The 25,492-nt window shown below is 44.7% G+C and overlaps 1 protein-coding gene across 4 annotated transcripts in view; it reads left to right on the top strand.

Annotated features, from left to right (window-relative positions):
* The window catches only part of TENM4 (teneurin transmembrane protein 4), a 1,150,563-nt gene that overhangs the window by 963,957 nt on the left and 161,114 nt on the right, over positions 1-25,492 (top strand). For all 4 annotated transcript variants that reach the window (XM_033948175.1, XM_033948174.1, XM_033948172.1 and 1 more), the window contains one exon: positions 12,489-12,635. In XM_033948175.1, coding sequence (XP_033804066.1) covers positions 12,489-12,635 — 147 coding nt within the window. The remainder of the gene's footprint in view (positions 1-12,488; positions 12,636-25,492) is intronic.

The raw sequence follows: 25,492 nt of genomic DNA, 5'->3' as shown, positions 1-25,492 counted from the left end.
TTTTTTAAAAAAAAATAATATTTCACAAAAAAAATCAATTTTTTGGCATCTGCAAGCCCTTTTTACCATAAAAATGTCGTCAAAACCACAAAAATTGGCCTACGAGCCTTATGGTCCTGAAAGGGTTAAGGAATTATTTTTACTGGTAAATTGGGGAAATCCTATCCTTTCAAACTAACAGAATTATGGAATGATATTCCTCTAAGGCAGGGGTGTCCAATGTCGGTCCTCAAGGGCCGCAGTCCAGTCGGGTTTTCAGGATTTCCCCAATGAATATGCATGAGATCTATTTGCATGCACTGCTTTCAATGCATATTCATTGGGGAAATCCTGAAAACCCGACTGGATTGCGACCCTCGAGGACCGACATTGGACACCCCTGCTCTAAGGTTAAGAGAATTAGGTTCATTTCAACTTTTTCTTAAAAACTTAAAAACATGGTTATTTTATAAATTGTAAACTCATGTTCTTTTCTAAATTTTCTTAATTGATGTAAACCGAGTCGGGCTTTATTACATGAAGATGACCCGGTCTATAAAACTAAGTTTTAGTTTAATTTAGTTTCCCTTGCCTCTGAGGGCTAGTGAGGGCAGGAGCGATCGTTCCCCCCTCGCACTTGCCCATACTGGCTCCTGCACCAAAAAGTGTAAGGTCATGCACCTTGGCAACAAAAATCCTTGCAGAATTTACACTCTAAATGGTGATTTCTTAGCTAGGACTAAAGCAGAACGAGATTTAGGAGTGATCATTAGTGAAGACATGAAAACTGCCAATCAAGTGGAGAAAGCTTCATCCAAGGCTAGACAAATGATGGGTCGTATCCGTAGAACTTTCGTCGGCCGGAAGCCCGAAGTCATAATGCCTTTGTACAGATCCATGGTGAGACCTCATCTGGAATATTGTGTACAATTCTGGAGACCACATTACCGTAAAGCTGTGCTGAGAATTGAGTCGGTTCAACGAATGGCCACCAGGATGGTCTCGGGGCTCAAGAATCTCTCATATGAGGAAAGGCTGAACAAATTGCAGCTATACTCACTCGAGGAACATAGAGAGAGGGGGACATGATTAAAACATTTAAATATATCACAAGCCGTATCGAAGTGGAAGACGATATCTTCTCTCTTAAAGGACCCTCGACCACAAGAGGGCATCCTCTGAAAATCAAGGGCGGGCAATTTTATGGCGACTCCAGGAAGTATTTCTTCACCGAAAGGGTGGTCAATCATTGGAATGAACTTCCACTACAGGGGATCGAGGCCAGCAGCGTGCCAGATTTTAAGAAAAAAATGGGATACGCATGTGGGATCTCTAGCGGGACGAAGTTAAGAGGGTGGGTCAATAGGGGGGGGGGCAACTTGATGGGTTGTGGCCCTTTTCTGCCGTCCTTTTCTATGTTTCTATGTAAAATGGCTTCCGGAACCGCCAACATCAATCCTCCAGCTGCAAACGGGCATGTTCCTGCAGAATGGTCCTTAGCCATATCACTGCCATTTATGTCCTTGTGTGTTCACATGTACAGAAATGACTGGCAGAGTTTACCCCCCCCCCCCCCCTCCCTTTGTCCTTAGTTATAAGGCTCAGTTTTCACAATGAAATTACCTTCTCCAGATAACTCTCTTAGCTCTGGAGTTAATATAATTCAGAGCATGTCTTAATTAGCAGCATATGCTACAGAAACACAAAAGCTCAGTCTGGGTCTGATGGAGAGCTACAGAGGTTTTCACCTACACAGGTTGCTGTTCAGAGACTGGGTTGAGTCAGAGGCTCTCGAAAACACATCACCATCTGTAACGCCTTTGATGGCCTGTGTGAAATGAGTTGGTGGTCCCAGTCTAATTTCCAGTTGACAAGCGTGTGGATCGTTAAATCCGCCCACCACAGCTGGCACGAACAGGAATCCTGCTGCATTTGTACAAAAACCTCATCGCTTCAAGACCTGATCCTTTCCAGCACAGCAGGGTTGGGGCATGCAGTGCTTCTCTCCTCGCTGTACCTGGGAACAACTGGGAAGGCAAAAGTTTTCCACTGAAATAGTTTTAAATGGTAAACAATACTGCTAGCAAGGGAAGGGAATGGGGATTTGTATACCACCATTTTGTGGCTTTGGCATTCAAAGCGGTGAGCACTGGCGGATTAAGTGACTTGCTCAGTATCACAAGGAGCAGCACTGAGCCTTGATCTCATAACCTGTGGGTGCAGAGTATGGCAATTCTTATGTGAGCTGAGTATAGGACAATCAAGCCATTGTGACATCACTGCTGAGGTTGGCTCTTAGGCACTAATGGAATGAGACATTATGACATCAAAATCTCAGCTCTGGAATGTTGCTACTATTTGGGTTTCTGCCAGGCACTTGGGACCTGGGTTGGCCACAGGATACTGGGCTTGATGAATGGGAATGGGGACTTGTATACTTTGGCATTTCAAAGCTGTGGGCACTGGAGGATTAAGTGACTTGCCCAGGGTCACAAGGAGCAGCACTGGGATTTGATCTCACAACCTCTGGGTGCAGAGGCAGCAGCTCTGCCAGTGAGCCACATCTTCAGTCTGTCCCAGTAGGGCAATTCTTATGTTCTTAAGTATAGGACAGTCAAGCCTTTGTGACATCACTGCTGAGGCTGGCTCTTAGGCATTGGTGGAATGAAGCATTATGACATCACAATCTCAGCTCTGGAATGTTGCTACTCTTTGGGTTTCTGCCAGGTACTTGGGACCTGGGTTGGCCACTATTGGAAACAGGATACTGGGCTTGATGAAAAGGAATGGGGACTTGTATACTGCCTTTTTGTTCCTTTGGCATTTCAAAGCTGACATTCAAAGCGGTGGGCACTGGAGGATTAAGTGACTTGCCCAGGGTCACAAGGAGCAGCACTGGATTTGATCTCAAATCCTCTGGGTGCAAAGGCAACAGCTCTACCAGTGAGCCACCTGTAATTATCAAGGTTTTCTTTTTTTCTGTTATTTCCTTCTTTAAGTTCAAGTTTATTATTTGTTGACTGGTTGTAAAGCCCGTTACATTAACGGGTGCTAGAGTAGATGTCTGTCTGTCTGGGGTTTTTTCTTTGTCTCTCTCTCCTTGGATGCTGTCTGTCTGTCAATGTCTCTCCCTGGCCCCCTGTCTTTCTTTCTGTCTGTCTCTCTGGCCTCCTGCCTGCCTGTATTTCTATGTTGCCCCATGCCTGCCTGTCTCTCCGTGGCCCCCTTCTGTTCCCCCCCTCCCGTTATTACCCTCCCTCCATCCATGGGTCCTGGTGTCTTCTGGCCCACCGGCACGAACCGCTGCCACCGCTGCTGCTCCTCTTCAAAGCAGCCTGTTGAGGTTCACTGGCCGGCAGTAGCAAACCTCGCAGGCCAATCTCCACCTCGGTAGCATGTTCCCTCTGATGCAATCGCGTCAGAGAGAATGTGCTACCGAGGTGGAGATTGGCCTGCGAGGTTCGCTACTGCCGGATGGTGAACCTCAACAGGCTGCTTTGAAGAGGAGCGGCGGCGGCAGCAGTTGGTGAGAGAGGGCGGGAGGGGGGGTCGCCGGCGTGTTCCCTGCCTCCGTGTTCCAAAATGGAATTCGGCACGGAGGGACACAGCATGGTGCAGTGATCACAAAACCCTAAGTGCGCATGCGCACTTAGGGTTTTATTATAGAGCATATCGCCCACTGGCAAACAATCTGTGCCATTTACGGTGCATCAAAATATACCCCAAAAGTTGGCGCTGGGCAGATATGTGAACAAATTAATTTGTTAAGGCGTTACCACTCAATAATTGGCATGCAGCATGCAGCTGCCCCAGTTACTATTGTATAACATCGATGTCTAAATTTCTAGCATAAAGCTCTAAAAAGGCCAAGGGATGGGTCTGGGCGGATCGGGGGGGGGGGGGGGGCGTGCCTAAAAGTTTGTGCGTACAATTCCTGAAATTTAGGCACCAGCATGTACACCTGTTTTTAGCAGGAATAAATGCTGACGTCTACAGTTGGACCTCGGAATCTGCTCTAATATCCTGATTCTATAAATGGCGCCTCACTTGTAGGTGCTGGTCAGCACAGTTGTCGATCAACTGCTAAGCGGCATTTACAGAATCGCACCTAGCATTGCCTAAGCAGGCTTAGGCTCCATTAGGCATCCTTGTGGTAGACGCCAGTAAAATAGGCCAGGGTGGTAGACTCAAGAGTAATGTAAGGAAATTCTTCTTTATGGAGAGGGTGGTGGATGCCTGGAATGCGCTCCCTAGGGAGGTGGTGGAGAGGAAAACGGTGACAGAGTTGAAAAAAGCGTGGGATGAACACAGAGGATTTTGATTCAGGAAATAATGGTATACATGCAGCCCTGTGAAGTATTTTGTGCGGCCCCGGTCAAGGGCGATGCGGTGTTTTCCTCTGCTGTCCCTGGGTGTTCACCGTCTTGCCGGCTCCCTCCTCTGTCTTGCTGCAGCGTTTGAGCGGCCCCAGAAACATTTTTTTCAGCCATGCGGCCCAGGGAAGCCAAAAGGTTGGACAGCTCCGAAGCGGTACTAAGATCGTGTTTGCAGGCTGTTCCTGGAAGGTAAACAGTGCGGGGAGACCAGGGGGGGGAAGCGGAAGGCCAGGGATGTGGAAGCCAGAAGCTGGATGCGGGCTGGGGGAAAGCCGACAGCAGCACTTCCCGACTGACCCTCCCCCTCGCCCTCTAAAGCAGGTGCGGCAGCTGACACTCCTGCTTTAGGGGGCGAGGGGGGAGGGTCAGGCGAATCGAGAAGCTGTTTTTTGTTGGGGTTTTTTTTGTTTTGAACTGAATCGATTCAGCTGAAGTGAATCGGTGAACTGATTTGAATCATGAATCGGGCAGCACTAGCTAGAAGGTTGCTAGGGTGCATACGGAGAGGAATAGCCAGTAGGAAAAAGGAAGTATTGATTCTGTTCTATAAGACTCTGGTGAGATCTCATTTAGAATATTGTAAAACAGGCAAGTAATTCAACGAGCGTAAAAAAACTATTATCTGCTCCCCTTTTCGTTGTATGTTCCTTTTATAATTGCTAATAAAGATATTTTAAAAATATATATATTGTGTACAATTCTGGAGTCCGCGGCTTCAAAAAGTTATATACAGGATGGAGTCAGTCCAGAGGAAGGCTACTATAATGGTGCGTGGTCTTCATCATAAGGCATATGGGACAGATTTAAAGACCTCAGTACGTAAACTTTGGAGGAAAGACGGGAGATATGGTAGAGATGCTTAAATGCTTATGTGGCATAAATGCGCATGAGGCGAGTCGCTTTCATTTGAAAGGAAGCTCTGGAATGAGGGCATTGGATGAACTTAAGAGGTGACAGGCTCAGGAGTAATCTAAGGAAATACTTTTTTACAGAAAGGGTGGTGGATGCGTGGAACAGTCTCCCGGTAGAGGTGGTGGAGACAAAGACTGAATTCAAGGAAGCTTGGGACAGACACGCGGGATCTCTTAGGGAGAGGAGGAGATAGTGGATGCTGCGGATGGGCAAACCGGATGGGCCATTTGGCCTTTATATGCCATCATGTTTCTATTGACTCCTTTTAACAAACCGTGGTAGAGCTTTTTACTGTAGGCTCTGACGCTCGTTCAATTCCTATGAGCACCGGAGCATTTACCTCGCCAGCTTGCAGTAAAAAGCTCTCTCAAGGTTTGATAAAAGGGGACCTGTGTATGTAAATTCCATCTCTGAAAATTAATACAGCAAATGATAGAGCAGGCAATAAAGAAGAGCACATTTTCAATTCTTAGATAAAATTAGCAATCTCTTTCCTGTTAATTTTCTCTTACTGGCACATAGACAATTAAATTTTTCAAATTCAGGACTAAGGGATTAATAAGTTATCTTTGTCTGTCTATCCATTAATTAAACTTAAAGGGTATATGTATATAGCTGTAGCCTAGATGAGCGGAAGATTTAGCAATCAGAAACGCCTGGTAAATGTTACACCTCTGTCAGAGTATTGCATTTCAAAGCTCTTTGGGATCTTGGCTTTCAGCCCCATTAGTTCGAAGCAGAAATGGATGAAAAGGGGACAGATAAGGAAACTTTGTCGATGGTGATATCTTTTACTGGGCTGACAAAAAAAAAAACATGAGCTTTCAAGACCATATTAGTCCTGTCTTCAGAAAAGCAGATAAAACTACAAAGTGAAAAAAAAAAACCAAACCCAGAAGGCAAAGTACTCGTAACCTGCATGAGGTGATGGGGGCGTATCGCAGTAAACAATTTTGTTAGAAGCGGTAATTCCTATCAAAAGTTGTTTTATAAAAACCCTGGAAATACACTTCTCCCTCCATATTCGCGGTTTCGATTATTCACGGGTTTTAGCTTGGCTCCTCCCCCCATTACATCAGCTTGCATAGAGAAATTGCTGATTCCAAGCGTTTACAGAAAAAATCGCTGATTCCAGGCGCTTTCTTCACCATGTTTTGCCTCTCTTTCAGGAACAGGCCAGGTCTCCCACAACGTTATTCACGGTTTCACCCTATTCACGATGGTTTTTAATAGAAAACAGCGAATAACTTATGAAAAAGTTATTTGCGTTTTTTCTGTATTTGCGGTTCTGTTAATCCCCTATCACAGAGAATACGGAGGGAGAAGTGTAAGTACCGGGAAAGAGCATGATATTGTTTACAGAGCTGTGCTGCTCGAAGAAAAAAAAAAAAAAAAAAAAATCATAAATGGCAAATTTTCAGAGCAGTTAAGTACAGCACGAAGAATGAGTGGTTTCCTTTCCAATTAAAGCACCGTTCCTTCCCTCCCCTGGAAATCTGACTGTTCTAGCAGCAGCGCCATCCTTTGCTTGGTCCGATGCTGAAGTAAAAAGAAATTGCCCCTCTGTGGCTTTCTTAATTATGACCATTTTTCTGGCTGAAATCCCTCTTCAGTTATCCCTCCTGTTGAGGGCGAAGCCACTAGACTTCTGCATTTCCCAAGGCTTCACTTAGCCAGTCAAGGCTGCCAGCCTAAGCTGCAGCTGTCCTCCGAGGACCGAAAAATGGATCTGGGAAGAAGCTCCTTTTGTTCTCTAATAGCAAAGATGAGTCTTTTTGAAAGAGCAGCTCAAAGAAACTCAGGGGTCAGTTTTCCGTGGCAATGGGGATGGGACTTGATAGACTACTTTTTCTGTGTGGTTGGCTTGGGGCAACGAAGGGTTAAATGACTTACCCAGTCACGGGGAGCTGTGGTGGTCATGAAACCCCATAGTCTCGGGGTGCTGAGGGAGCTGCTCTAACCTCTAGGCCAGTGTTCTTCAACCTTTTGACACCTGTGGACTGGCGGAAATAAAATAATTATTTTGTGGACCGGCACCGGTCCGCGGACCAGCAGTTGAAGAACACTGGGCTAAGTCGTGCCCATCTCCACTCAATCTCTGCCTCAGACCCTGCCCCCATAATAGTACTAATTATAACACCATTTTTTCCATCCATTTTTCATATATACACACAATATAATTGTATTAACAACACATAATGGTTAACCACAAAATTAAAATACACAAAGCACACTGTATGCTTTTTAACATTCATTCCTACCAGAAAACAGATAGCCCCATGCAAATATGAGACCAAAAATTAAAAGTACTAATATTCACAAACAAACCCTAAGAGGGGGAATTTACAGGGGAGGGGAGGACAAGGGGAAGAGTTAAGATATCTGGATAGATTGCATAGTAAAGCAGGACGTCCTGCTGAAAGAGCACCCCCCCCCCCATCCAACTCCTAACAAAAAACTCAGACTTAGCTTGAAGATTCGTCCGTTGGTCTGTAGTCAAACAAGGAGAACAGTATTCCTACATAACCATTACTGTCACTAATTGGAATATTTTTCAATTACATTGCTCGCGGAAATTAAGTACACGCCCAAAATTCACAGAATTTATATTGTAGAATGAGACTTTAAATGAGTAAAAGTCATAAAATGAATGTATGTGTAGAATCATATAAGATTAATTGAATGAATTATGTTCTTTTCTGACAAACAGTATTAGAAAACACAAGGGTAAGATGTAAACTGTATACATCAAATCCTTTTTGAAAAATATGTCTTAATTGTCCAGTCGAAGCAGCAGAATAGGCAAAGTTAGATTTAAATAAATGGCCTCAAAGTCCAGAGGACCAGTAAACGTCCCCAGGGGCCATAGCTCCTATAAGGGGAGCTAGTTTAAATCATAGGCCAGCTCCGGAATAATTGCCCCAAGGAATCTCTCAACAAGAGTCCGTGCGTGACCTTGTTTCGCACAAGGTGCTGTGTCAGGAGAAGGCTCTAAACTCACAAAAGATTCTCCATCCCAAACAGGAAACATGGCCCCCTCCCAGGCCGATAAAAGGGATGAACTGACAAACAACATAACTGGAAAGGGATTTCTCCTCAAGGCCCAGGCATATATTTCCCTCTTCATCACAAGTAGAGACCGATATAGGGTTCTACTGAGTATACCAGAAAAATAATAATAATAACTTTATTCTTGTATACCGCGGTATCATGGAAATTCAGTGCGGTTAACAGGTGAAGAGACTGTACAATTTACAGTGAATTTACAAGCATGACAGTGATGAGGCATAAAAGATGAAGGAGATACAAAATAGGACATTTAAGTAGACTAAGCGATCAGTTTTGTTAGGACATTAAATTTGTTTAACAGGAAGGGAGGGGATGGAGAATCCGGAGGTATATCAAAGGTCAGGTGGGGAGCAAGGAGAAAGGAAGGGGAGGAGTCAGAGAAATTTTGTCAAAGAGGTAGGTTTTAATTGACTTCCTGAACATTTGGTAGGAAGGAGAATTAGAAATGAGAGAGGTTAGGCATTTGTTCCATTTGCCGGCTTGGAATGATAAGGATCTATAAATTCAATGTCTGACAACATGATGCACGACCTGCTCCTACTGGAGCGCTGGTTTAGGTCCTGGCAACTCAGCTTCAATGCCAAAAAATGCAAAGTCATGCACCTGGGCAGCCAAAATCCATGCAAGACTTACACCCTTAATGGCGAGATCCTAACAAGAACTGAAGCAGAACGAGACTTAGGGGTGATCGTCAGTGAGAACATGAAGACTGCCAATCAAGTGGAGCAAGCTTCATCCAAGGCAAGGCAAATCATAGGTTGCATATGCAGGAGTTTCGTCAGCTGTAAGCCTGAAGTCATTATGCCATTGTATAGATACATGGTGAGGCCCCACCTGGAATACTGTGTGCAATTCTGGAGGCCGCATTACCGTAAGGATATGCTGAGACTGGAGTCGGTCCAGAGAATGGCCACCCGGATGGACTCGGGACTTAAGGATCTCCCGTAGGAGGAACGGCTGGATAAGTTGCAGCTGTACTCACTCGAGGAACGCAGAGAGAGGGGTGACAAGATCGAGACATTCAAGTATCTCACGGGCCACATCGAGGTGGAAGAAGATATCTTCTTTTTCAAGGGTCCCGCGGCAACAAGGGAGCATCCGTGGAAAATCAGGGGCGGGAAACTGCACGGGGACAGCAGGAAATTCTTTTTCACTGAAAGGGTGGTTGATCGCTGGACTAGTCTTCCACTTCAGGTCATTGAGGCCAGCAGCGTGCCTGATTTTAAGGCCAAATGGGATAGACACGTGGGATCTATTCACAGAGAAAGGTAGGGGAGGGTCATTGGGGTGGGCAGACTAGATGGGCCCTGGCCCTTATCTGCCGTCTATTTCTATGTTTCTATCAAGGAATCTCTTGTAGAGGCAGCCCTTTAGAGATGGAAAGGCGAACAGGTAGGCGTTTCGTGTGCGAGAGGGGCCTGCAAATTCAAGGTGTTCAGACAGGTAGATTGGGGAAGAGCCTGTTAAGGTTTTGAAGCAGAGGCAGGCGAATTTGAAGATGATCCTTGCCTCTATTAGCAACCAATGAAGTTTTATGTAATATGGGCTTACGTGGTCATATTTTTTGAGACCGTAGATGAGGCGAACGGCAGCATTTTGGACTATTCTCAAACGTTTGATGGTACTTTTATAGGATCCCAGGTATATAATGTTGCCATAGTCTAGGATGCTTAGGATTAGTGATTGGACCAGCAGTCGAAAGGAGAGGTGGTCGAAGATTAATGCTTGATGGTGCGAAGTTTCCAGAGGGTGCAAAAACATTTTTTGACCTGGGCACTGGTATGGTCTTCGAAGGTCAGGCAAATCACGTACTATTTTAAATGGTCTTTCTAACCAGAAAACACATCTCACATCTTTTATCTGTGTCTGTGATCCCTTTCAATAAATATTGAAAGGTACCAGGTAGGAGTTTCCCAATTGTGGATCAAACTTATCCCCTTCTGTTTTGGGAAGATAGGGGTTTCCTGGTTACTGGGCAAACCTTTTATAGTTTTATAAAAATTTGATATAAATTGCCTATTCAAGATTTCTAGGCGAAATACAAAAATAAAATTATACAGGGATAAAAAATGTATAAATATAACATCAGACTTAACAGTCATACTGAAACATGAGGGTAGACGGGAGGAATTAGAAATTGTTGAGAAAAGAAGAACGTTCAAGGATAGTACCGTTAGGAGGGGTTAGATGAGAGAGAAAAGGTTCTTTCTTTGAGAATACCGATGTTAAGTAGCTTCGAGGCTGTGTCGAAAATGTATCTTTAAACAGATGGCCTAAGGCAGGGGTAGGCAATTGAGAGGCGGAGCCAGGTCAGGTTTTCAGGATATCCACAATAAATATGCATGAGATAGATTTGCATCTCAAGGAGGCAGTGCATGCAAATCCATCTCGTACATATTCATTGTGGATATCCTGAAAATCTGACCTGGCTCCGGCTCTCGCGGACCAGAATTGCCTACCCCTAAGGAGGCCAACAGGAAACCATCCCATGAAAAAGAAGTCACAAAGAAAAGTGGGGTGGGACAATAATCAAAATATTTATTTGAGGATGGACACTCCACTTTTCTTTGTGCTTTCAAACCTTTTCCATTCCAGGCAAATACAAATAGTTATAGTTCCGTTCAGAGGTACTATTCCACACAGACTCTCTCAACAGGGGAACCATTCTCCACAATATTTTCTCCGTCTAGTTCACGCTTCTCATTTTGCATTTTCAGAAGGGTACACCTTATTTTGAAGGGGAAAATGGCCTGAAAAAACCCCTAGTACATCTTTCAATGGATGCCTTTGCTTTAGGCCAGGGGTTCTCAACCCAGTCTTTGGTGCACTCCCAGCCAGTCAGGATTTTAGAATAAGAAAGGGGAAAGGGATAGGGAGACTAACCACATTGAATATATATGAAAGAGATTTGCATGCTTTGCCTCCATTGTATATAAATCTGTCTCGTACATGGTCATTGTAGATGTCCTGAAAAGCAGACTGACTTGATGTATCCTGAGGACTGGGTTAAAAACCCCTTGTCTAGATGGTTGACCAAGGGGAAATGTTATAAAATCTATGGATAAAAGCACCCATGAATGTTGTAACTGTGAAAATTGTCTCCATATGCCACTTTGATTTCAAAGTCTGTAAACTGTGAGAAGCATAGAAACATGATGGCAGATAAAGGCCAAATGGCCCATCCAGTCTTCCCATCCGCAGCATGCCACTATCTCCTCCTTTCCCTATTGGCTAAGGCTCTTTACACCTGCATTGTGAGGTCATAGAGCTTTATGGTTATAGAACATAGAAACATGATGGCAGATAATGGCCAAATGGCCCATCCACAGGATCCACTATCTCCTCCTCTCCCTATTGGCTAAGGCTCTTAACATTTGCATCTCCTCTTCCTATAGGCTAATTCTCTTTACACCTGCATTGTGAGGTCATAGAGCTTTATGGTTATAGAACATAGAAACATGATGGCAGATAAAGGCCAAATGGCCCATCCAGTCTTCCCATCCGCAGCATGCCACTGTCTCCTCCTTTCCCTATTGGCTAAGGCTCTTTACACCTGCATTGTGAGGTCATAGAGCTTTATGGTTATAGAACATAGAAACATGATGGCAGATAATGGCCAAATGGCCCATCCACAGGATCCACTATCTCCTCCTCTCCCTATTGGCTAAGGCTCTTAACATTTGCATCTCCTCTTCCTATAGGCTAATTCTCTTTACACCTGCATTTTGAGGTCATAGAGCTTTATGGTTATAGAACATAGAAACATGATGGCAGATAAAGGCCCATCCACAGCATCAACTATCTCCTCCTCCCTATTGGCTAAGGCTCTTAACATTTGCATCTCCTCTTCCTATAGACTCAGGCTCTTTATACCTGCATTGTGAGGTCATAGAGCTTTATAGTTATAGAAACATAGAAACATGATGGTAGATAAAAGCCAAATGGCCTATCCAGCCTGCCCGTCCGCAACATCCACTATCTCCTCTCCCTTAGAGATCCCACATGAGATTATTTTTTTTTTTTTCCTTCAGTACCTTTCTCAATAATGTATAAATAAAAGAGATTATCAGTATGCAATGAGGATTTAGTTGCAGTGTGTCCTTCCTGTACATTCTGGGCACTGAGTACAGCTTCTCCTTGTCTCCTTTGTAGAAGGCTGCCCTGGTCTGTGCAATGGTAATGGCAGATGTATGCTGGACCCAAATGGATGGCACTGCATCTGTCAGCTGGGCTGGAGGGGAACTGGCTGTGATACGTCCATGGAAACCGCCTGTGGCGATGGAAAAGATAATGATAACGGTAAGAGATTTATTTTATAGATGCCCTCCTACAGGGTTTAATACAAAAATATGGAATTCAATGGCGAAAAATGGCGTGATGTCTCTGCAGCAGGGCTGCCCAAGTCCAGTCCTCGAGATCTACTGGCAGGCCAGGTTTTCAGGATATCCACAATGAATATGCATGAGAGAGATTTGCCTGCACTTCCTTCTTGGACTAGGGCAGCCCTGCTCTGCAGGGTCCTTTTCTTCTTGCAGCTGTACCTAAGTCCCTACTATAAAATGTCCTGACCAAATTAAGAAAAAAATAAGCAATAATCTGCAAAATAATTCTTTGATAAAAATAAATCTATGTGAGGCACCACGCAGACCAAAATAAGACAACCCAGCTGGGTCAATCGTTAGTCCCAATTGATGAAAATCTATGTGAAAATTGTTTAATCATAACGCAGTCAAAGTAAATGATTCAAAATGCAATTGTTAATCACCAGGAATGGCCCCAAAACCTTTAATCTTTCAATTGTGAATAACGCACGTGCCACGTTTGATATAAAAAATTAAAATAATACAGCTTTGTGCTGTAATCTGAGCTTTAAACGGGTGCAGACCTTACACCGAGTTCCGCTTGGGACCTTTCAGGGTGATGTAATTCAGTTTTGAATTATTTACTTTGACTGTATTATGATTTCAGAATTGTCGCTCAGATATTCAGCACATCGGGACAGGTGAGTCACACATTCAGGCTGTCTTATTTCAGCTTGCCTGTGCTGTATTGATGCTCCCCATTAGTCTGATGGTCCCTTACGTATATACATATAGATATTTTTTGGTAGAAATTTTTTTTGCAATGTATCATAAGTCCCTGCTTGATTTCCCTTGCTCAAATGACTCTCAATTCCAGTATCACTTTTCTCTCCACCACCTCCATCCTGACCTGTATCCATCGCCCTTTCTCTGACAAAATACAGTGGTACCTCGGTTTGTGAGTAACCCGGTTTGCAAGTGTTTTGCAAGACGAGCAAAGCACTCGGCAAACTTTTGACTCGCAAACTGAGCACTGCTCCAATAAACGAGCACTTGCAGTCCAGGAAGTGCCGCTTCGGGGGGATTCGTCTTCCGGCCAGCCTTCCATGTCGGGTGCCTTCTACAGGTTGGAGGACCTCTGTCTGGGCCTGTGCGGCTGGGTGCCGTCCCCCCCTGCACGTTGCGTGTGACGTGCACAGCGTCAATCATCGGCGTTGTGCGTGTCTTGCGCGGCGTGAGGGTGGGGCAGCGCTCTTCTGCGTGGGCTCGGGTGGGGGCTCTCCAGCATGCAAGGGGCATCCAACGTGGAGGGCTGGCCGGCGGATGGAGGAGGCATCCCTCTGAAGCGGTTCTCCGGCGGCTGGCACATTAAAGGCATCCCCCCCCCCCCCCCCGAAGCGGCACTGTGGGGTGGTTCTTCATGACGGACAGAGGATACGGCGCTGCAACATCCGGCCCCAACAGGTACATACCCCAGGTTCTGGAACCAATCGTTGCTGTTGCCACTATTGTCTATGGGGAACTTTGCTTTGATAAACGAGCATTTTGGATTACGAGCATGCTCGTAATCCAAGGTACCACTGTATTTCCTTATGTTCCCGCGAAGTTTATCCTCCTCCAACCTAATATGATTGCTTGAGCTTCTTTGCACTGCAAATTACGTGTCTTTTGTTCTTTATTAGCATGCTTGATTCTTATTGGCTGGGCAAGTAGAAAACAGAATAGGAGACAGGAAGGCAACAAGATTTCGGAGACTATCCCCCTCTTTTATCAAGCCGCGCTAAAGGTTTTTAGCCCGGGCCAGCGAGGTAAGTGCTCCAATGCTCATAGGAATTCTATGAGCATCAGCGCATTTACTGTGCCGGCATGCACTAAAAGCCTCTAGAGCGCAGCTTGATAAAAGGGGCCCTACGTGAAGAGAGGCTCCATGTTGGGCCTAATTAAAAGAATGTCACTGTTTTTTTCCTTGGGCAATTATTCAAGGGCTGATAACATAGGAAACTGTTTCTAAAAATTTGAACTGCATATGAAGAAACATTCTAAGTAAACCCCATGGAGCTATGCATCAAAATTTAAAAATTATCTGCCAACATATTTTGAATTTTGCAAACTTATACAAAAGTAAATACTTTTCTTTTTCATACAGGTAGATTAATAATGGTAAAGAATGTGGATACAAATAGACGCATGGTTTTGCTAAAAGGCGCTAGAGGTTTTTTTTACTGTGGGATGGTGAGGTAAATGCTCTGACGCTCATAGGAATTCTATGCACGTCGGAATATTTACCTCGCCAGTCTTCGCTAAAAACCTCTAGCACCATTTAATAAAAGGATCTAATCTGTGACAGGGGACCACCCTCCCCACCCCCGACATTGGCAGGAGGGATGCCCACTCCCTCCTGCCGGAACCCCTGAAGCACACATTCCCCCCCCCCCCAAAGCCAGCCATACTACTAAAGGTATAGGGAGGCTGGGGGTTTGAGGAGTAATGGCGATTGGGGGATCATGGGTCCAGGGTGACCTGCAGGCAGGCGGGAGTGGGCATCCCTCCTGCCGATGTTGGGGGGGGGGTCTCTTGCCGCAGCTGCTTAGCTGTGGCTTCGGGAGCAATGCCGGCTTAGCTGATTGGGGATAACTCCCCCTGCAGCGATCAGCTTATGGCTGATGCGGCCTGACTGTAGGATCCCACAGCGGCATAGAAAGGCGGCTGAAATGTAGGCCAGGGTTTTCCGGGCCTACATTTCGGCCACCTATTTTGCCGTGAATCGCAGCTAGGTAGCCACTTTAGCCCGCTTAATGCCACTTGCAGCATTGTCCATGCCTACTTTGGCGTTCCGCGGCCACAATGCCAGCAGCCTTTTATTTAGGCATCGGTAAGCGCATCAACAGTGCCGTTTTTTCCATTTTCAGGGCGCCTACCAATGCCTAAGTTTAAGCGTTGATTATGGAATTTCCGTGATAGCCATTTAAGTCGATACTCAGCACTTAAACGGCCGTGGCATAGTACATAAAAATAGGACAGACTTTTACACAGTCTCATTTATGCGCTAAATCTGGCTGTTTAAGGGCTGAATTATCAGCACTTAAGCATCCAAATCCTGACTCTGCTCATAAAATGCCCCCTAAGATAACCGTCTTTGTATTAGGTACTAACCGTGAATTTCAGCGGCACTTAGCCGGTTAAATGCCACTGAAAATTAGCAGCTAGCCCATACCAGGCGATTTAACCAGTCAGTGGCCAGAAAGTTTCTCGCAGGGTTGCATTATTGGGCTTCGGACATTTAGAAGGCCACGTTTCATTTGGAGTCTCAAAGCCAGCCCTTTGTTCTCGTCTGCCCCCCCTCTTGTGCAGAATTCATTCTATTAATACGTAGTCCCCTTTCGCGAAATACTGAAAACAAGCAATTAATTCTGTCCGTCAGTTTTAAAACCAGGAAGCCTGCAGGAAGCGTTTGTTAGGCAGAAAAATCCCACTGGTGTTTCTCCTGTGTGGGAGAAAGAAAACCGCGATGCTTTGCTCCAGGATGCCATAGCTGGCTTTAAAAAGAGAATCGATAAATAACTGCACTCTCCTTTGAGAACAGCATGAGCAGAACAGACTCAAAAGGTGCATTAGGCTTCCATGGTAACCAGCAGCCCAAACCAGTGCAGCTGACGTTAGAAAGCGATGTCAGTGGTTGGCATGTTAGAGAGGAGAGCCTGGCAGAATCATCTAGTGTTGACATGAAGCTATAGCCTCAAATTGGGCTTTTTCCCAGCAGCTGGGTCATGGTGCCTCCTCAGCTAGAACTGGTCAATACCAGGACCAAACTTCTGTGGAGGAAGTTGGCGAAAGAGTTGCTTGCCGAATGCAGAGTCTAGCGCGAAGTGCAGGAGTGAGCCTACACCATGCATAAAAGGAACAAGCATCATAAGCATTCCAATTATTATTCATAAAATTTGGATTGTTATTTCATATTTGTATAGAGTCCCCGCAGATAACCGAGAAAAACCATCCCGTGTCATTCTTTAGTGCCTATCTCAACTTTGGTCCTTATATACCAGCATTCTTCAATGCTAGGCTTGAGGGTCAGTGGCTGGGCCCCTTCAAACTCTGATTCTTTTGTGAGCCAAGTATAGGATAATTAAGCCATTGTGACATCACTGCTGAAGTTGGCTTTAGGCATTGGTGGAATGAGGCATTATGACATCACTATGGAATGTTGCTACTCCTTGAGATCTTGCCAGGCACTTGTGACCTGGGTTAGCCACTGTTACAGGATTCTGGGCTTGATGAACCTTCAGTATGGCAACGCTTATGGTCTTATGTTCTAACCGTCCTGTGTCATTCTTTAGTGTCTATCTCAACCTCAGTCCTTCTACACCAGCATTCTTCAGTGCTCTGCCCATTCATACTCTGATTCTTCCCTGTCTCCTTAATAAATGACCCGGGTTGGTTTCCCATGGTTAAGGACGGGGACAGGTTTTGTCCCCGTGTCATTCTCTAATAGATACCTCTAAGGTTGTGCCTTATGAGGCTTCCGAAACCTGACTGAGAGGCATGCAGGATATTAAATGCTCTAGATAATCAGTCAATTGAGTAGCATCAAGATTTTCCAACTTTAACCAATCCCTGTATCCAACTCTAGATGGTTTAACCCAAGATTTATTTGTCCAAGGCTCCTGAGTCCATTAAGGATATGATGGTCTTCCTTGGTCTACTGTGACCATGGAGAATATTGCATCGTACCAGAACGAGTTCACTTAATTCTTTTTTCCTACCACCATCAATCTTTTTCATGTATTGATTATTTTCTTGTTTCTGCAGCTTATTCCGTTTTATGTTGAGTATTGATATTCTGTATTGGTGTCGGACTGCACAGCCATCTCTGTTCAATTTATGGGGATTCAGAAGTGCAATAACCCCTTTCCTCCCCGGCATTTTAACGATGCTTGCTTGCAGATTCCTAAATTCATAGCTCTTATTAAAGTGGCTATAAAAGAGATTTTATTTTCATTTGAATGAGTCTAGTCCTGTGGTAACTGCCACCACACGGAATGCCCTTAAGGCCACTATTAGAAGGATTATTACTAGTTTCACAGGCTATCCAAATAAACAGGAATAAAGAGCTTGTCCGACTAGAGCATGAAATAATCAAGATTTTTGAAACCATGCTTACTGCTAAGTTTGACAATGGCCTTTTCTCACAGCTGTGAAAACTGAAATATGAGTATAAAGGACTTCTTAGCCAAAGAGCAGCAACATGATTTTCATTCCAAAGAGTAAATATTACTCTAATAAATAATAAAGCAGTATACCTGTTACTCAAGCACTTGGTAAAGAAAAGAACTAGGGAAAGGATTAAACGATTCATACACCACCCACAGACCTGATGTCACTGTTAAAAGGTTACATACATCTGAATCCATTTCCATTCCAAACGAGTATTGTAATTTTCTTAATTCTCTAACTCAATCTCTACTGACAAAGAAGAGAGACATATATTGGATTTGCCTGTCCTTCTGCAGGACATTTCTGCAATTCTTCCAACTTTGAATACACAGAAAACTCCAGTCTGGTAGCCCCTGTGTTGCCTTGGAATAGAGAGGTCTCCTAGAAGGAGAGTATCACCCTGGTGAAGTAGGAAATAATCCTGTAGCTAGGACCTGCTCACCAGGGGAATGCAATCTCTCTCGCACTGATGATGTGTCTGTAGGGGCTTCTTCCCAGGAAGGAGGGATTATGATAGCTGTAGTTGGTTATTCAATCATTAGACATGTAGATAGCTGGGCGGATGGGGGACGTGAGGATCGACAGGTCACTTGCCTGCCTCATGCGAAGGTGGCAGATCTCACATATCACTTAGATAGGATTTTAGAAAGTGCTGGGGAGGAGCCAGCTGTCTTGGAACATGTAGGTACAAATGGCATAGGAAAATGTGGGAGGGAGGTTCTGGAAGCCAAAATTAGGCTCTTAGGTAGAAAGCTGAAATCTAGATCCTCCAAGGTAGCATTTTCAGAAATGCTCCCAGTTCCACATTCAGGGCCCAAGAAATAAGCAGAGCTCCGAAAGACTCAAAGCATGGCTGAGACGATGGTGCAGGGTGAAGAACATAAGAATAGGCTTACTGGGTCAGACCAATGGTCCATCTAGCCCAGGATCCCATCTTCACAGAGGCCAAGCCAAGCCAAGATTTGTTAGGAATTGGGCAACCTTCTGGGCAAGGGGGAGCTTATTCCAAAAGGATGGACTCCACCTTAACCGGGATGGAACCAGGCTGCTGGCGCTAAGGTTTAAAAAGGAGATAGAGCAGCTTTTAAACTGAGATGCAGGGGAAAGCCGACAGTCGTCCAGGAGCAGATGGTTTGGTTATCCTTGAAGGATACTATTGAAGCAGGATATTTAGGGTGTCCCAGTAAAGAAGCCTAAAAAATAAAATAGGAGAGTTAGCGTATATAGCACTGAATGATGAGGTAGATGTAATAGGCATCTCAGAGACCTGGTGGAAGGAGGACAATCAATGGGTGCAAATTATATTGCAAGGATAGAGTAGATGAAATTGGAGGGGGGGGGTTGCGCTATATGTTAAAGAGGGAACTGAATCAAATCAAATAAACATTCTGCATGACATAGATAGCAGTGTGGAATCCATATGGATAGAAATTCCTTAGGTGAAGGGAAGGAATATAAAGGTTGGGTTAAAATACCGTCCCCTGAGACAAAATGAGCAGATGAAGACATTTTTTCCGAAATTGGGAAAGCTAGCGAATTGGGCAACGGTATAAGAATGGCTGATTTCAGTTGCAATAATTGTTCTGGGTGGAGCAGAAAAACCATATACAGTACTCCCCCCGATATTCACAGGGGTTCCGTTCCAGGAACCCCTGCGAATGTTGAAAAACCGTGAATACGTTTTTTAGCAGGGGAGACAGGAGAGGGCAGCCGGCGAGTGAAGGAAATCACTCGCGGTATGTTCTGACCGCCTCTTCCTGTACTAAAATCGGACCTCACCATTCAGGAGCTGCTCCAAACTAAATAGTGAATCGAAGGGTTCCTCTCAGTCACCTAAAAATTCACCCCCCCCTAGAAAGGAGAGGAACAATCCAAAAAAAAAATTAAAAGGGAAAAACTGGCAAAAATAAAGAAGTGGAGAAAAAACCTTAGTTATGCTTCACAGAGTTTAAAAAAAAATAAACCACTCCTTTATACTCCAATACACTCCCCCACAACAGGGGCTTAAACATGTCTGTGGCTAGCCAGTTAAATCCTTTCTGAATATTTACTCTCTGTTTTAAAATTCATAACCATGCACCTACTTATAATGTCTAAAAAGGCAACACGGGCACAAATTTACCCCTGCTCCAAAGAAAATATAAATGTTTTGCAAGTCACTATGTATTTTATAAAGTGCAACACAAAGGAATCCAACGAAAACTGCAGTATCACCAGCCAAAGCAAAAACAAAAAACAAACTGCAGTCTCCTATGTACCAGATGCAGGCAATGTTTATTATACCAAATATTTTATGCAGTTGAAAATACCACTTTGGAAAACACTCTTTCCTCAGAGGTCCATGATTGCTAAGGTATAAAATAGAGAATGACACGGTGACAAAATTCATTACCGTTCCCGTCCCCGCGGATAACCATGGGAAATAATCCCATGTCATTTTCTAGTGTCTATTTCAACCTCGGTCCTTCTACACCAGCATTCTTCAAAGGAAAGCTTGTGGGTCAGTGGTTGTGGCCATTCATACTCTGATTCTTATGGGAGCCAAGGATAATGGAGCCATTGTGACATCACTGATGTGATTGGCTCTTAGGCACTGGTGAAATGAGGCATTATGACATCACAATATCTGCTCTGGATACCAGAGACTGTCATTCTGTAGTGTCTGTTTCAACCTCGGTCCTTCTACACCAGCATTCTTCAGAGCAAAGCTTGAGGGTCAGTAGTTGTGGCCATTCATACTCTGATTCTTATGGGAGCCAAGGATAATGAAGCCATTGTGACATCACTGATGTGATTGGCTCTTAGGCACTGGTGGAATGAGGCATTATGACATCATAATCTCTGCTCTGGAATGTTGCTGCTCAATCTCAGCATTCTTCAAAGCAAAGCTTGCGGGTCAGTGGTTGTGCCCAATTATACTCTGATTCTTCCCTCTCTCCTTAAAGAATGACATGGGAAAGATGGTTTCCCGCGGTTATCCGCGGGGACGGGAATGGTGATGAATTTTTTCACCGTGTCATTCTCTAGTATAAAGTAAACCGCAATAAAAGGTATAAAACAGCCGTCTGTATGGTATCCTTCTCCACTTAGAGTGTGTGACGCAAAACTAGTAAAACAAAAGCAAACATATATCGCAGGCCTATCCTAGTTCCACCCAAAATACACCATGGAAATTCCTGTGCTCAGTCCACTTTAAAGTACTGTATGTGTAACCTTGTCCGTGTTCAGATGCACAAATTTATAATTGCTGCTTTTCATGTGAAAAACATGCTTTCCACATGGAAGATGGTTTCCAAAAGCAATCTGTACAAGGTGTAGACACACATTTTTAGGATTTATTTAATATAAAATATCATTTCTGCATGGAAAATATTGTTTGACGGTGCTAGAATACCGTTTAAGGTCCGTATCAGCTGACCTAATTGTGGATGTGGTCCCAGGCCTTAAGGCTGTCGCTGTGATCGCCGACTTAGGTATTTGCAAATTAAAGCTTATAATGCCACAGCACAAGAGAAGAGAGTTCAGTTTACATTGGAAGTTGGACAGGGGCAGTATGAAACTTTCGGGAGGAAAATCAAAGCTCTGGGCAAGGATGAGATGTGCAGCATCAGCGTCTATGAGACAGACTTGGTTTTTCTTGTTCCGTAGATCTTTTTGGACCCCGGTTAGGTTGCAAAGGCTGGACAGTTCAAAATCTAATACAGTGTTCTTCAACCACCGGTCCATGGACCAGTGCCGGTCCACAGAAAGTTCCTGCCGGTCCACAGGGCCAGCACGTGCATCGGGCCCAAAACAGTGTTCTTCAACCGCCGGTCCACGGTGCGATCGATGCGACGTTATCTTCGAGCCAGCTCCCTCTTCCTCACTGATTCAGTGCACAAAGCCACGGGCAGTGGCTCCTACGGGCATCCTGCGCCTGCACCGGAAGCCTTCTCTCTGACGTTGCAACGTCAGACGGAAGGCTTCCAGATGAGGCACGGGACGTGTAAGGTGCAATTAGTACTATTATGGGGGCGGGGTCTGGGGTGGAGATGGGCGGGGTCTGGCCCACGACTTAGCCCCGTGTTCTTCAACCACCGGTCCATGGACCAGTGCCGGTCCACAGAAAGTTCCTGCCGGTCCACAGGGCCAGCACGTGCATCGGGCCCAAAACAGTGTCCTTCAACCGCCGGTCCACGGTGCGATCGATGCGGCGTTATCTTCGAGCCAGCTCCCTCTTCCTCACTGATTCAGTGCACAAAGCCACGGGCAGTGGCTCCTACGGGCATCCTGCGCCTGCACCGGAAGCCTTCTCTCTGACGTTGCAACGTCAGACGGAACGCTTCCAGATGAGGCACGGGACGTGTAAGGTGCAATTAGTACTATTATGGGGGCGGGGTCTGGGGTGGAGATGGGCGGGGTCTGGCCCACGACTTAGCCCCGTGTTCTTCAACCACCGGTCCATGGACCAGTGCCGGTCCACAGAAAGTTCCTGCCGGTCCACAGGGCCAGCACGTGCATCGGGCCCAAAACAGTGTCCTTCAACCGCCGGTCCACGGTGCGATCGATGCGGCGTTATCTTCGAGCCAGCTCCCTCTTCCTCACTGATTCAGTGCACAAAGCCACGGGCAGTGGCTCCTACGGGCATCCTGCGCCTGCACCGGAAGCCTTCTCTCTGACGTTGCAACGTCAGACGGAAGGCTTCCAGATGAGGCACGGGACGTGTAAGGTGCAATTAGTACTATTATGGGGGCGGGGTCTGGGGTGGAGATGGGCGGGGTCTGGCCCACGACTTAGCCCCGTGTTCTTCAACCACCGGTCCATGGACCAGTGCCGGTCCACAGAAATTTCCTACCAGTCCACAGGGCCAGCACGTGCATGGGGCCCAAAACAGTGTTCTTCAACCGCCGGTCCACGGTGTGATCGATGCGGCATTATCTTCAAGCCAGCTCCCTCTTCCTAACTGATTCAGTGCACAAAGCCACGGGCAGTGGCTCCTACGGGCATCCTGCGCCTGCACCGGAAGCCTTCTCTGACGTTGCAACGTCAGAGGGAAGGCTTCCAAATGAGGCACGGGACGTGCAAGGTGCAATTAGTACTATTATGGGGGCGGGGTCTAGGGTGGAGATTGGATAGAGATGGGCGGGGACTGGCCCACGACTTAGCCCCATGTTCTTCAACCGCCTGTCCACGGACCGATGTGGGTCCACAGAATAATTCTTTTATTTCTGCTGGTCCATAGGTGCAAAAAGGTTGAAAAACACTGATCTAATAGATGCTGGCACTGTCATCGAGATATAGGGACACTGGATCATTTGCTGTTATTATTGTCCCTTGGTACTCAAATTCTGGAAATCCATTTGGGGTCAAATTATTTCAATATTGGAAGTTCCACTTTCGATATCATATGACATAATATTTATTATTTGGAACGATATTATTACCCAAGAAACCAATTAATGCAAATCAGAATAAATTGTTCCTCATCATGACAGGAGTAGCTATGCAGTTGATAATGAAAAATTGGAAAAGTTGGGATGATTTAAATTATAATTTCTGGTGGGAGTCCTTATGTCAGATTTATAAGTTTGAAAACATTAATTCTATACAGAGGGGACACCATGGCAAATTCAAGGAAATTTGGGGCCCATTAACAAAATATTGTAAGTTATGAATTATTAACATTATCTCTCTTTTATTCATGAATGATTTTTATATGCATCCAGGAGGGGAGGGTAGAATAGCTGTATATTATTTGCTGGAATGGAGTGCAGTATGTTATTTTATTTTACTTGAATGTTCATCTGTTTGCACTATGTATTTGATTTTAAAATGAATAAAGAATTAAAAAAAAAAAGCTCTGGGCAAGTGAGGTGCTGATTGGAGAGCTTGCCTGGCCAAATTTTTAAAGAGCAGGAAAAGTTCCTTACATACTGTATTACCCTTCTTTCCAGACTGGACTATTGTAATTCCATCTATCTAAGTCTAACCAAGAAAAATCTTCAAAGACTTCAGCGGATCCAGAACACTGCGGCTAGGTTGATCTTCGCAAAAAGCAAATTCAATCATGTTTCCCCGCTTCTGGCCAAACTTCACTGGCTTCTGGTGATTTCTAGGATTCACTTTAAATGTACCTGTCTAACATTCAAGATCCTACATGGCATTCTTCCTCCCCTAATTCCACTATCCTGGAATACTTCGAGACCTGACACTACCAGATACGCCCATAAACTTAAACTATCTTTCCCCTCGTTAAAAGGCTTCATGTATGCAGGTAAATTAGGGAAATCCCTTTTCTTCAAATTCACTGAGCTTTGGAACAACCTCCCTACCCCGCTGCGGAACCTAGGCTCATTCCAATTATTCCGAAAGCATCTGAAAACCTGGCTTTTCTCCAAAACGTAAAGCTATCTATTTAAAATGTAAAGCTAGATATCCTCTTCATAACCTCTAATTTCTTATTATGTCTTTCCTTCATTTATTGAATTACCTGTAAACTGTGCCGAGCTCTATCTTTATGGAGATAATGCGGTATACAAACTTAAGGTTTAGTTTAGGTTCTCTTCCCCTCTCTCTCTTTTCTTTCTCTCTCTTCCTCTCTTTTTTCTCACTCTTCTTTCTCTCTCTCTCTTCCTCTCTTTTTTCTCTCTCTTCCTCTCTTTTTTATATATCTCTCTCTCTTCCTCTCTTTCTTTTTCTCTCTCTTCCTCTCTCTCTTTTTTTTTCTCTCTTTCTCATTCTCATTAAAAGGCATCATGTATGCAGGTAAATTAGGGAAATCCCTTTTCTTCAAATTCACTGAGCTTTGGAATAACTTCCCTGCCCCACTGCGGAACCTGGGCTCATTCCAATTATTCCGAAAGCATCTAAAAAGCTTTTCTCCAAAACGTAAAGCTATCTATTTAAAATGTAAAGCTAGCTATCCTCTTCATAACCTCTAATTTCTTATTATGTCCTTCCCTCATTTATTGAATTACCTGTAAACCGTGCCGAGCTCTGTCTTTATGGAGATGATGCGGTATACAAACTTAAGGTTTCGTTTAGTTTCGTTTACCCTTGCAGAGATTGCCAGAAATCTGATTGCTACAGTTAGTCCAAAATCTCTTTCATTGCAGCTCTTGACTGGTATTTCAGATGATATATTCTCTTTATATAGATACCATGCCCTGGCCTACATATTCTCTATATCAGTCCCTTCAAGCGGCACCTGTGGTACCATGAAACTTCTTAAATATATCACTGCACGGATTGCTGAAAGTTATGTGCATTTGGTTGCTAGCCTTTGGATGACAGATTATATTGTAAGATCTACAACTTGGTTAAAATGTTCCTTTACGTTAGTTCGGTTGAGCTAAAACGATGTCCAGTAAATCAGCCAACACAACTGAGTGGCCATGAAAAGTCGCAGCTAATCTGAAATTTTATGAGGTTTAAGCTGGCCTTAAGTAGATTCAGTGCAGTCTATTAAAACTAGCTATACAGCACTGTATACCATTATGATGTCATTGGGCTCCTTTTACTAAGGCGTGCTAATGGATTTAGCACATGCTAATTAGCGTGCGATAAAGAGGAAGAAGCCCCTTTTACTTGAAAGAGTCCAAAGGAGAGCAACGAGAATGGTAAGAGGGCTGGAACACTGCCCATACGCCGAGAGGCTGGATAGGC

Source organism: Geotrypetes seraphini, chromosome 6 (genome assembly GCF_902459505.1).
Source record: "Geotrypetes seraphini chromosome 6, aGeoSer1.1, whole genome shotgun sequence".
NCBI classification, from domain to species: Eukaryota; Metazoa; Chordata; class Amphibia; order Gymnophiona; family Dermophiidae; genus Geotrypetes; species Geotrypetes seraphini.
This window is presented reverse-complemented; position numbering and strand designations above follow the sequence as displayed.